General features: G+C 41.2%; 1 protein-coding gene across 2 annotated transcripts; it reads right to left on the reverse strand.

Moving 5' to 3' along the window:
* Positions 1-35: 35 nt before the first annotated feature.
* COX6C (cytochrome c oxidase subunit 6C) lies at positions 36-10,340 on the reverse strand. 2 transcript variants are annotated; one of them, XR_014326886.1, is made up of 5 exons: positions 10,307-10,340; positions 9,104-9,238; positions 7,783-7,911; positions 1,866-1,902; positions 36-870 (listed from the first exon to the last, which is right to left on the reverse strand). XR_014326886.1 is itself a non-coding variant. In XM_082859143.1 (4 exons), the coding sequence occupies exons 2-3, from the start codon at positions 9,215-9,217 to the stop codon at positions 7,798-7,800; spliced, it is 228 nt and encodes a 75-aa protein (XP_082715269.1). In that variant the 5' UTR covers positions 9,218-9,238; positions 10,307-10,327; the 3' UTR covers positions 36-870; positions 7,783-7,797. The 2 variants fall into 2 exon arrangements, 1 of the variants encoding a protein (XP_082715269.1); XM_082859143.1 differs by lacking the exon at positions 1,866-1,902 and having other exon boundaries at positions 10,307-10,327.
* Between the last annotated feature and the right edge of the window lie 1,955 nt (positions 10,341-12,295).

The raw sequence follows: 12,295 nt of genomic DNA on the forward strand, positions 1-12,295 counted from the left end.
AATTACTGATAACACGTAAATGTGGGTTCTTAAAATGCAGCTTTTCACTGATACTTGGGTTTATTACAGTTTACATCATTGGAACTCAGGAATTTTGCATGAGTTAAAAAGAAAATTTTTGTTAACATAATAAAAGAACTGGTGATTAAATTAGTTGTGGCTAAAATACACTTAATTCTTAAAGCTCTCTGTAGTATCACTTTGATCACAACAAAACCACAATTATTAAAAGGGAGAAAGGTCCTAAGACCTCCCTGAAAAAATGTTATTACTTAGCAGACATTACTCAATTGCAATTCCAATTAAATAACACAACTTTTTCTAGACTAGATGTATATTCCATATTGTACAGTTAGGTCTTCAATAAAGTAATACTGAGTAAAAAACCTTAAATTTTAATTACCTATTACATCTGTCCAGTGGTTGGATCCAGTAGGGCAATTCAGTGACAATGAAGTCCAAAGACGTTTTATTGGAAAGGCAAGTCTCTGTTCCTTTTAAGAGCCCACAGTATAGTAGTCATGTAGGCTCATGCAGACCCCTTACCCATGGCCCAGGCAGTTACCTCAGTGAAATGGACAAAATGTGAGGAATCAAAAATGTCCTAAAACAATGAAAATTTTAAAAAATATTGAAATCAGGTTATCGTCGTAAGATTCATAAAGTTAAAAATCCCTGACCAATTCTAATGCAAGTACCCTGAACTGTAAGTATCAGCAAGAGTAACTGCACAAAAATTTAGTGTCCACAGTATTTGTTAATCGTTTATTTATCATGAGAAACTATATTCCTTAGCCCAGATATTAGTAGTTCATAGTGCAGGAACACAGGTAAGTGACAAACTTCCATGGAACTCAACCCAAAGAAATTCTGTGGAGAAAAACAGAGTGGCCAAGTTAATGACAATCGTTCTCTTAATACCTCACCACCCTGGAGAACCCCTGAGGTCTACTGCTACCAGTGGAAGCCACACTTTGATCACTCACCCTTAGCCCAGCAGCAGCCCTGTTCAGGCTGCCTGGGCTCCAGGTCCATTCTCCCCCATGCTCCCTAACCTCCCTGACCAGCCTCTTTTCCATTTGGGACATTCACACCTTACTTTGGGGTTTTTGCTTTCATTTACCAAATTCTGCTTTTTTTCTTCAAGTCCACCCCACTCTGTTCCCTTCTCATACCTGTACTGTTCTTAAAAACCAGTAGCCCATCTGTTCTAAACATTTCTATTCCTATCTCCAAATCTGTTCCTTTTTCTTATTGTTTTTTTAAACAATCAACTTCTTGTAAGTAAAAGGTAAAAAAAATATTTTAAAAAATCAGCCTGTTAACATCTGATTATGAAATGCATACCCACTGTGGAAGTTTTGAAAATCTCAAAGGTACAAGAAAACAGCAATGTTAAGATTCCACACACAACCACTAATATTTTCTTGATCTTTTTACCTTCAGCCTTTTTTTCTGTGCACTCTTTAACATAGATCACCCTTTACAAAATACATTCTTAGTTTTCTATTCTACTAATTTCTGTTACTTTGTGATTACCAATTCTAAGGGACATAATAGTCCATGATATGAATGTCATAAATTCCTTATCAATTTTCCAACCACTGGGAATAAAGTTGTTTTTCTACCATTATGTATTATATATATTAAACTGGCATGTATCTATCTGTGACTCAGATACCTCCTTAATATAAACTATAGAAATGAAATGTAATAGAATTGAATCTTATATTAAGCAAAAGTTATTCATAGTCAAAATTATCCTTAAATCTTTTAGAAAACTGATCTGAGTCCAGTACAGCAGGTCTCCCCCACACCCCAGATCTTGGGAAAGATCACACACACACACTCTCACACATACATACATATGGCAGTTGGAATGCTCCTTCAGGAACAGTCTGCCTGAAAAAAAAAATAGGACATTCACATTCCCCTTGTCACAGCAAACTCACACTGGGGTGGTAGACAGGATCTTTAACTCTACTTGAATTGTTCTACCTTACTATTTTGTTGAGCTTGAATGAAGTTAAACACATGAATTACAAGACTCCATAGTACAAATTGTTTCATCAGGTACTGGACACATGCTTTCAAGTCAATTTAACAGATGACCTTTCATCAGCACACAAGCCAGTCCTCTTCTAGACACAGAACCATAATCACACTATCCATAAGGCAGTGGACCTTAACCACCCAAACCAGAATCTCTGGAAAGCCACCAAGTCACCTACGGACATCCAAATAACAAACTATAAAAGGTGTCCAAAACTTGTTTTTTAAAGCACTTCTAAAAATGTGATTTTCCTGATGCCAATCTAGCAGTAATAGCACAACATGCAAAATGATTCTGAACATAAAATTAACTTCATGTCAGCAAGATGGTGCAATAACAAAAGCTCCATACCCCGACTCCCTAAGAGAAAAAGCAAAGACACATGGACCAAAGTGTCTTTGTGAGAACTGCAGAAATCAATTAAGCTGCAACAACCAAGCAAACACCTAATATGAAAAAGCTGCACTCAAAATGGCAGGAAATGTCATGCACTTTTTTCTCACCTTTGCCCCACCCCCTTCTCAATGCAGGAGTGTGGTCAGGAGGAAAGTGACCAATTCCTGACTCCTCCTTCAGGGCAGAAGGAAAAGAGAAGACCCTGCATGCAATGTTCTAGCTTATTTGAGGGCTTCCCAAGGGACTGCTTCTATCTTTATCTCAGAGCACTGATGAGAATGGTGACAGAGTTTAACTGACTTATGAGACACCACCAAAAAGACCAACCTATGTACTCTGGAAGTGCGAGAAGGGGCAGAGAGTTTATTTGAAGAAATAATGGCCAAAACCTTCCCAAATTTGAGGAAAGAAATGGATATATAAATACAAGATGTTACTGGAAATCAGATGAACCCAAAGAGACCCAACACCAAGACACAGTATAATCCAACTGTCAAAAACCTAAGACAATGGATCTTGGAAGCACCAAGAAAAAAATGATTCATTGCCTACGAGGGAGCCTCTGTAAGATTATCAGTGGATTTCTCAGGAGAAACCTTGCAGGTCACAAGGATTTCAGATGGTAAATACAAAGTGCGCGCGCACACACACACACACACACACACACAATTACCAACCAAGAATACTATAACCAGCAAAAATGTCCTTCAAAAATCAGGAAGAAAATTAAGACATTCCTAGATTTTAAAAAAACCTAAAAGATTAGGAGTTCATTACTACTAGATCTGCAATGAGAGTTCTTCAAGTTGCAACGAAATTACACTAGAGAGGGACTTCCCTGGTGGCGCAGTGGTTAAGAATACGCCTGCCAATGCAGGGGACATGAGTTGGATCCCTGGTCCGGGAAGATCCCACATGCTGCGGACCAACTAAGCCCGTGCACCACAACTACTGAGCCTGCGCTCTAGAGCCCGCAAGCCACAACTACTGAATCCCGTGCACCTACAGCTCATGCTCCGCAACAAGAGAAGCCACTGCAATGAGAAGCCCGCGCACCGCAACACGAAGAGTAGCCCCCTCACCGCCACTAGAGAAAGCACATGCGCAGCAACAAAGACCCAACACAGCCAAAAATAAATAATAAATAATAAATAAATTACACTAGCCAGTAACTCAAAAGCCATGTGGAAATATAAAGTTCACTGGCGAAGGCAAATATATGAATAAATATAAAAGCCAGTGTTGTAACTGTTTCATATCCCCACTTTTAATTTTGTAGGATTTAGAGACAAAAGCTCTAAAAAAAAGAAATCTATGTTAATGGGTACACAATATCTAAAAATACAATTTGTGGCATTAGTAACAAAGTAGGGGAGCAGAGTTGTAAAAGAGAATTTTTGTATGTGATTGAAATAAGTTGTTACCACTTCAAAATAGATTATAACAATAGGTTGGTTTAAACTCCCCAAAAGTCATAGATCTGAGGAATGGATACAAAACAAGGTCCAACTATGAGCTGTCTACAGGAGATTCACTTTAGATCCAAGGACACACATAGTTTAAAAGCTAAGGATGGAAAATGATTCCATACAAACAGCAATCAAGAGAGCACGAGTGGCTATACCATTAGCAGACAAAACAGACTTTAAGTCAAAAAATGTTACAAAGACAAAGGACATTATATAATGATTCACCAAGAAGACAGATTATAAATATCAATATATATGCACCAAACATCAGAGCTTTGAAATATATGAAGCAAATATGAAGCAAATGCTAACAGAATTGAAGGGAGAAATAGATCTACAGTAATAGTGGGTGACTTAAAATACTTTCAATAATGGCTATAAGAACCAGACAGAAGATCATTAAGAAAATAAGTGGACTTGAGCACTACAGACCAATCAGATCTAAGAGACAAATACAGAACATTCTACCTAACATGAGAATACACATTTTTTTTCTCAAGTGCATATGGATTAATTTCCATGTTAGGCCATAAAACCAGACAATAGATTTTAAAATACTGAAGTCACATAAAGTATCTTTTCTGGTCACAAAAGATGAAACTAGAAATTTATACCAGAAGGAAAATAGAAAAATCCACAAATATGTTGAAATTAAACATACCCTCCAACAACCAGTGGGTCAAAGTGGATATCAGAAAAGAAATTTAGGACCTCCCTGGTGGTGCAGTGGTTAAGAATCTACCTGCCAATGCAGGGGACACAGGTTTGACCCCTGGTCCAGGAAGATCCCACATGCTGTGGAGCAACTAAGCCCATGCACCACAACTACTGAGCCCGTGCTCTAGAGCCTGTGAGCCACAGCTACTGAGCCCATGTGCTCTAGGATCCACATGCCACAACTACTGAGCCCACGTGCTGCAACTACTGAAGCCCACGCACTTAAATCCCGTGCTCTGCAACGAGAAGCCACCGCAATGAGAAGCCCCGCGCACCGCAACAAAGAGTAGCCCCCACTCGCCACAAATAGAGAAAGCCCACGCGCAGCAAAAAAGACCCAATGCAGCCAAAAAATAAAGAATAAAGAAATTTAAAAAGAAGATCAAGTCAACAAGCTAAGTTTACACCTTAAAAAGGTAGAAAAAGGGGCTTCCCTGGTGGCGCTGTGGTTGAGAGTCCGCCTGCCGATGCAGGGGACACAGGTTCGTGCCCTGGGGTCCAGGAAGCTCCCACATGCCACGGAGCGGCTAGGCCCGTGAGCCGTGGCCGCTGAGCCTGCGCACCTGGAGCCTGTGCTCCGCAAGGGGAGAGGCCGCAACAGTGAGAGGCCCGCATACCGCAAAAAAAAGGTAGAAAAATAAAAGCAAGCTAAACGAAAGCTAGCAGGAAATAAAGATTAAACAAAACAGGGCACAGAAAAACACTAGAGATACATCAACAAAATCAAAAGAGCTGGTTATTTGCAAAGATCAACCAATATAACAAACCTTTAGTCAGACTAAGAAAAAGGAAGACTCAACTAAAAACAGAAATTAAAGAAGGGACATTATGTCACCAAATTAGGTCACCCACATGAAATGGAATAATTCCTATAAACACACAACCTACCAAGAAATAAGAAACAGATTAACAGACTTATAACTAAGTAAGGAGATTAAATCATCAATCAATAACCTCCCAACGAAGAAAAGCCCAGGATCAGATGGCTTCACAGGAAAATTCTACCAAACACCTAAAGAGTTAACACCAATCCTCCTCAAGCTCTTCCAAAAAACTGAAGGGGGGTGGGGTGGGGGGGAACATTTCCAAATTCACTCTATGTATTTTTTGTTTTCTAGATATTTATATTAAGACATCTTAAACATTTCTGTATGATGGAGAGACTGCCCCCCACGTTTTCCTGATCCTCTCACATGTCTCTTGTGGCCACATCTGACTCACTAACTCATTTAGGAATATAAAACATTCTATAAGACCAACATTACCCTGATATCAAAGTCAGACAAATATAACACAAGAAACTAGAGAGTAATATCCCAAATACAGATGCAAAAATCCTTCATAAAATACTAGCAAACAATTCAGCAGCTCATTAAAAGGATTACACACCATGACCAAGGATGATTCAACATATGAAAATATACCACAGAGCCACATGATCATCTCAACTAATTCAGAAAACGCATCTGAAAAATTCAATACCTTTTCATGATTAAAAAAAATTCAGATAAAGAACAGAAAGAAACTACCTCAATAAAGGTGATACATGAGAAACCCACAGCTAATATACTCAATAGTGAAAAGCTTCTCCAGGGCTTCCCTGGTGGTACAGTGGTTGAGAGTCTGCCTGACGATGCAGGGGACACGGGTTCGTGCCCCGGTCCAGGAAGATCCCACATGCCGCGGAGCAGCTAGGCCCGTGAGCAATGGCCGCTGAGCCTGGCCTGTGTAATGCAAAAAAAAAAACCCAGCTTCTCCAAGGTCAGAAAAAAAACCCAACAAGGATGCCCATTCTTACCCCTTCTCTTCAACATAGTACTGGAAGTCCTAGTCAGAGCAATTAGGGAAGAAAAAGAAATAAAAGACATCCAAATTGGAAAAGAAGAAGTAAAACTATCTCTGCAGATGACCTGATCTTATATGCAGAAATCCCCAAAAGATTTCACACACACACACAAAACTGTTAGAATTAACTTGGCAAAGCTGCAGGATACAAAATCAACGCACGAAATCAGCTGTGTTTCTAGATACTAACAATGAATAATCAGAAAAGCAAATTAAGGAAACAATCCCAATTACATTAGCATTAAAAAAAATACAATTCTTAGGAATACACTTCACCAAGGAGGCAAAAGACTTGTACACTGAAAGATACAAAACATTGCTGAAATTAAAGAAACAAATGGAAAGACATCCTGTGTTCATGTTCCCTTAACATCATATCCAAAAATTAACAAAATAGATCAAAGACCTAAAGGTAAGAGCTAATAAAACTATAAAACTTTCGCAGAAAATATAATACTTTACAACACTGGATTTGTCAATGATTTCTTAAACATGACACCAAAAGCACAGGCAACAAAAGAAAAATTACAAAAATTAGACTCCATCAAAATTTCAAATGTCTGTGCATCAAAGGACACAACAGACTGAAAAGGCAATCCATAGAATGGGAGAAAATACCTAAATCATATCTGATAAGGAGTTTTAAATAACTCCCACAACTCAACAAAAACAATCCAAGTAAAAGTGGGCAAAGGACTTGAATAGACATTTCTCCAGAGAACATACACAAATGGCCAAAAAGCATGGGAAAAGACGCTCTACATCGTTAACCATTAGGGAAAAGCAAACGAAGACCAAAATAAAACACCACCTCACACCCATTTGGATGTCTATCAAAAAACCAGAAAACAAGTGTTCACAAGGATGTGGAGTAATTGGGACCCTTGTGAACGGAAGTTGGTGAAGTGAAAAATGGTGCAGCCACTATGTAAAATAGTATGGCGGTTCCTTAAAAAATTAAAAACAGAACTACCATATGATTTAGCAACTCCACTTCTGAGTATATACTCAAAAAAGTATTAAAGCAGGGTATCAAAGAGATATCTGCACACAAAGCAGCAGCATTATTCACAGTAGCCAAAAGCAATCCAAGTGTCCATTAACATGATTAAACAAAATGTGGTATATAGATAAAATTGACTACTTAGATGAAAAGAGTTCTGAAGACTGGCTGTACAACAATATAAATGTACTTGACAATACTGAACTGTACACTTAAAAATAAAGTTAAGACTGTATATTTTATATATATTGCCACAGTTAAAAAAGATTTTAAACAGTAATTTCAAATAACCATATTACCTTTATATTCCAAAATCACTTTGCACTCTGAAAGACACCAGCCTTCCTCATCTCCTCAAAATCTTTCATGGAATCATAATTTCTGTAGAAATCTGCATATGCCTTCTTTCTTGGTTCAGCCACAGCAAACTAAAAGGTAACATATCACATTTAGGACTTTTTTTTTTTAATTATTAGAAACAGTATCTAAAGACAACATAAATCACCAAGTTTCTGTTCACCTTGAATCCTACTTATCTTGAATCCTATTATTAAGGCCCTTAAAGAGGTAATTAAGTTAAAATGAAGTCTTTAGGGTGGGTCCTAACCCAACATGACTAGCATCCTTAGAAGAGAAGAAAATTCAGACAGGAACAATGCTAACACACAGAGGACCATGTGATGAGAGGGAGAAGACAGGAATACAAAGCCAAGGAGAGAGGCCTCAGAAATCAACCCCACAGCCAACTTTTCTTTTGGCCGCGGCGCAGGGCATGCAGGATCTTATTTCCCCAACCAGGGATCAAACCAGTGCCTCCTGCAGTGGAAGCACGGAGTCTCAACCACTGGACTGCCGGGGAAGTCCCCCACAGCTAGCTTGATCTTGGATTTTCAGCCTTGGGAAAAAAAAAAAATTTCTATTGTGGAAGCCACCCAGTTTGTGGTATTTTGATATGGCAGCCCTAGCAAACCAAGACAGCTTCATTTAAAGATGGAAGACAAGCTACCTGGGGAATAAAATACTTTCCCATCACACTGAGGTGGGTCGAGAAAGGGTAAGAGGAAAGGAGCACATTAAAGAGGGAATTTCTTTTAAAGACTCTAGGGACTTCCCTGGCGGTCCAGTGGTTAAGACTTCGCCTTCCAATGCAGGGGGTGCGGGTTCGATCCCTGGTTGGGGAGCTAAGATCCCACATGCCTCGTGGCCAAAAAAAACCAAAACATAAAACAGAAGCGGGGGCTTCCCTGGTGGCGCAGTGGCTGGGAGTCCGCCTGCCAATGCAGGGGACACAGGTTCGTGCCCCGGTCTGGGAAGATCCCACATGCCGCAGAGCGGCTGGGCCCGTGAGCCATGGCCGATGAGCCTGCGAGTCCGGAGCCTGTGCTCCGCAACGGGAGAGGCCACAACAGTGAAAGGCCCGCGTACCGCAAAAAAAAAAAAACAAAAAAAAACAGAAGCGGTATTGTAACACGCTGAATAAAGAATTTTAAAATGGCCCACGTCAAAAAAAATCTTAAAAAAACAAAAGACTCTATATGTTTCTATGAAAATAAAATACATTTTCAAATTTAAAACACATTTTTGGACCATGAGCACAAAGTAAAAATAAAACATACATACCTTATAGAAAGCTGCAACTCCCAAGGAGACAACGAATGCTCCAACAATATGAAATCGCAGACGCTTGCCCAGAAGGCCACGCATCTGAGGTTTTGTCAAAGAACTGGAAGCCATGGTAGTTTTTCTCCTTGACAGCTAAAATAATAAAAGACAACTCTTAGAACATAAAATACCTAAAGAACTCTTCTGCATAATGCATTTTAGTACTCAGAGAGGCACACGCAGGACAGTGGACCGACTCCTCTCCCAAACCCTAAGGTCTTTACTGGCTTCGCGGTTTCATCTTCTCACACGGTGAACGACCACCCTAAATAGATGATCGCAGCCCAACAGTAGTCCCAGGGAACAAGAACGACAAAAACCTCACCCAACTACAGGGAAGATTAGCAGCGGCTCTGGATGGGGAATCACAAGTGCAAACATTCCTAGCATTTACTCTACAAGCTTACTACCAATTCATTTCAGCCTGTGAGACAGCTGTTTTCCCATTTTATTGAGAAAACCGGGCTGCAGGAAGGTTACCGGACTATTTCAAGGTCACGCAATCAAAACTAACACTCGGGCGGGACCCCAGCACGTCCCGCAGGGCCCACTTTGTGACCCGGGCCTGAAGGCCGCCGCGCGCGGGCCGGCCTCCCGACCTTCGGCGAGCGCGGCCCGGGCAGGGTCGGAAAGGTCGTGGGCGCGCGCAGGGGGCTGCCGGGAGCCCACCCCTGCCCTCCTACCACAGGCCCGGTGACCCTCCTGCAGCTTCCCAACTCCAATCACAAACGCTACCACAAAGCTGACGCCCACTAAGGGCCGACGGTGCTCCAAGCCTCGGGAACGGATAAGGAAAAAACCACCTTCCCTTTTTGTAGGTAAAGACACTGGGACCAGACAGGTCAAAAGACGCAACCAAGGTCACGCTAAAGGCGGTAAAAAAAGCAGCGGCCACCGGGCGCGGGCCGGCTGTCTCAAAAGCCCGGCGGTCCCTTGAGGCCCCCTCAGCAAACCCGGCCCCCGTGGGACCCTCGCCGCCGGCCCGCCTCCCCTAAAAGGCCGCAACGCGGGCCTGCTGGGGTCGACGAGGGCGAGAGGTCCGAGGTTTTCCGCCCCAGAGATGCAGAGTAACGATTTAGCTCCAAGGTAGACCGACCGCAGGCAGCGGGAGGCGGCAAGTACGGGAATCCGAACGAGGGACACAAAATGCCCAAGACTCACCTCAAGAACGACGTCCTTGGAGAAATGGACGGCGTTCCAGCAGCGCGCAGGCGCATAAATAGAGGGACCGGAGCGAGGATCCGGCTACGGTGGCCCAAAGAGTACAAAAGGCCTCCAGCACACGTCCCGCCGTGCAGAGCTGAAGATAACCTGCGTATTTAGCCTCTTCTCTGTGTAACCTTGGATTCAGGGTTTGAACTTGTGAGTCAGTTTCCTTAGTCAAGTCGAGATATTGATCTTACTCATACACAGAGTTGATATGAACTTATTGGAGAATTCAAAGATTTTTAATATGTGAATTTTTTTTTTAAATGTACCCTACAAATACAGCACAAATCATCCTGGGCATGGATTGCTCCAACTATGTGCACAAACCAACATTTTCATTATGACTATCCTTATGCATCTAGCCGTTTGTTTGGGTAAAGAGTGAATAAGACAGCCAAGTTCCAGGAACTCACACCCCAGCAGATGAGACAGACATAAACTGAGTAACATCAATCCCAAGCAGTAGGCGCTACCGTAGACACGTGACCCTGGTGCTGCAGAAGCAATTACCTGCTTGGAAAAGCTGAGCAAGTTTGGATGGAAGTATTTGTGTGGACTTTTAGTAAAAGACAAGTGTTTTAAAGCAAGGCATGTGGAAGTTTATGGAAAGTTGTGTGTAAAGTAAGGCTCTTGTGCCTTACGGTTGTCAGACTTGGTTTTTATTGAAATAACCTGGATTTGTACTGCATTATTCAACTCAGCAAGTACTGTGAAAGATTCATAGGATACATGATATTGATTCAACATATATAGGTTGAGCAATTACTAGGTACCAGGCTCTGCTATTAGCAGGGAAGATCATCAAGGAGGTCATGGAGTCTTTGTCCTCATCTTGTTAACAGATGGCTCTGGGGAGTGAAACCTTTCAGCCACACAGAAATGGTGCTAATTGAAGGTCAAAGTGGACTTGTACCTCAACAACACTTTTTTTCAGACTTCTTATTGTTGTCGAAGACAAGTTCGTGTGCCTGAGAAATGGTGAGACCAAACAAACTGAGATGTCAGAGTTTAGAGCAGAGAAAGGTTTATTGCAAGGGCCAACCAAGGAGAACAGGCAGCCCGTGCTCAAAAAAACCCGAATTCTTCAATGGTTTGGGAGGAAGAGTTTTTAAGGGCAAAATTTGGGGTGAGGGCTGCAGAGTATGTGACTTTCCTGTGATTGGCTGGTGGTGAAGAAACAAGGTGGTGTTCCGGGGATCTTGTGCTCAGCCTGAAGTTACGTTCCTCCAGGAACTGAGTGGGGGCCTTAGTTCCTACCGAAGAACTCAAAGACATATTATATATCTGGGAGGTGAGTCTTAGAGAGTAAATACAGACCTCAAGTAACAGAACTAGAATTTAATATCCATTGAAACATAATCTTTTTCTTTCTAAAATTACCCTCACTTTTACCAAATATAGCCGAATTAAGACTAATTTGTTTACCAAATAAGTCTGGTTAATTGGTCACATAGGGTTTTTTACACTGGCTGTACTGGAACTTTTCATAAGGAGTCTCAGACAACTTTTTTTTTTGAATTTTTGAATTTTATTTTATTGATTTTTTTATACAGCAGGTTCTTATTAATTATCTATTTTATACATATTAGTGTATATATGTCAATCCCAATCTCCCAGTTCATCACACCACCACCACCCGCCACACCACTTTCCCCCCTTGGTGTCCATATGTTTGTTCAGACAACTTTTAATAGGCCTCTCAAGGCTGGGAAAGTCATGCCAAGGACTTGCCATTAGATTCTGCCTGGGTGAACTCTCCTCTAGAGTTCCCCAAAATATCAAGATTCCTGTACCTGCCAGGAGGCAGCCTTTCTTGTTCACCTGATAAGTCTGTTCAGAACCTAAGAGTTTCCGATTTCTGGATGGATCAGGTAGAGAGAAAAAATAAACGTTTTAGTTCTACTTACAGAGGGGTAATTTACCAAATTGCGTTGTCATAAT

This window comes from Leucopleurus acutus (genome assembly GCF_964270905.1).
Source record: "Leucopleurus acutus genome assembly, chromosome: 17".
Taxonomy (NCBI): domain Eukaryota; kingdom Metazoa; phylum Chordata; class Mammalia; order Artiodactyla; family Delphinidae; genus Leucopleurus; species Leucopleurus acutus.

Bases quoted from the DNA above. Each gene is read 5' to 3' on its own strand.
- COX6C (XM_082859143.1), bottom strand. From the start codon at position 9,217: ATGGCTTCCAGTTCTTTGACAAAACCTCAGATGCGTGGCCTTCTGGGC. The intron at 7,912-9,103 runs GTATGTATGTTT...GTTACCTTTTAG, and splicing joins GAGTTGCAGCTTTCTATAAG to TTTGCTGTGGCTGAACCAAG.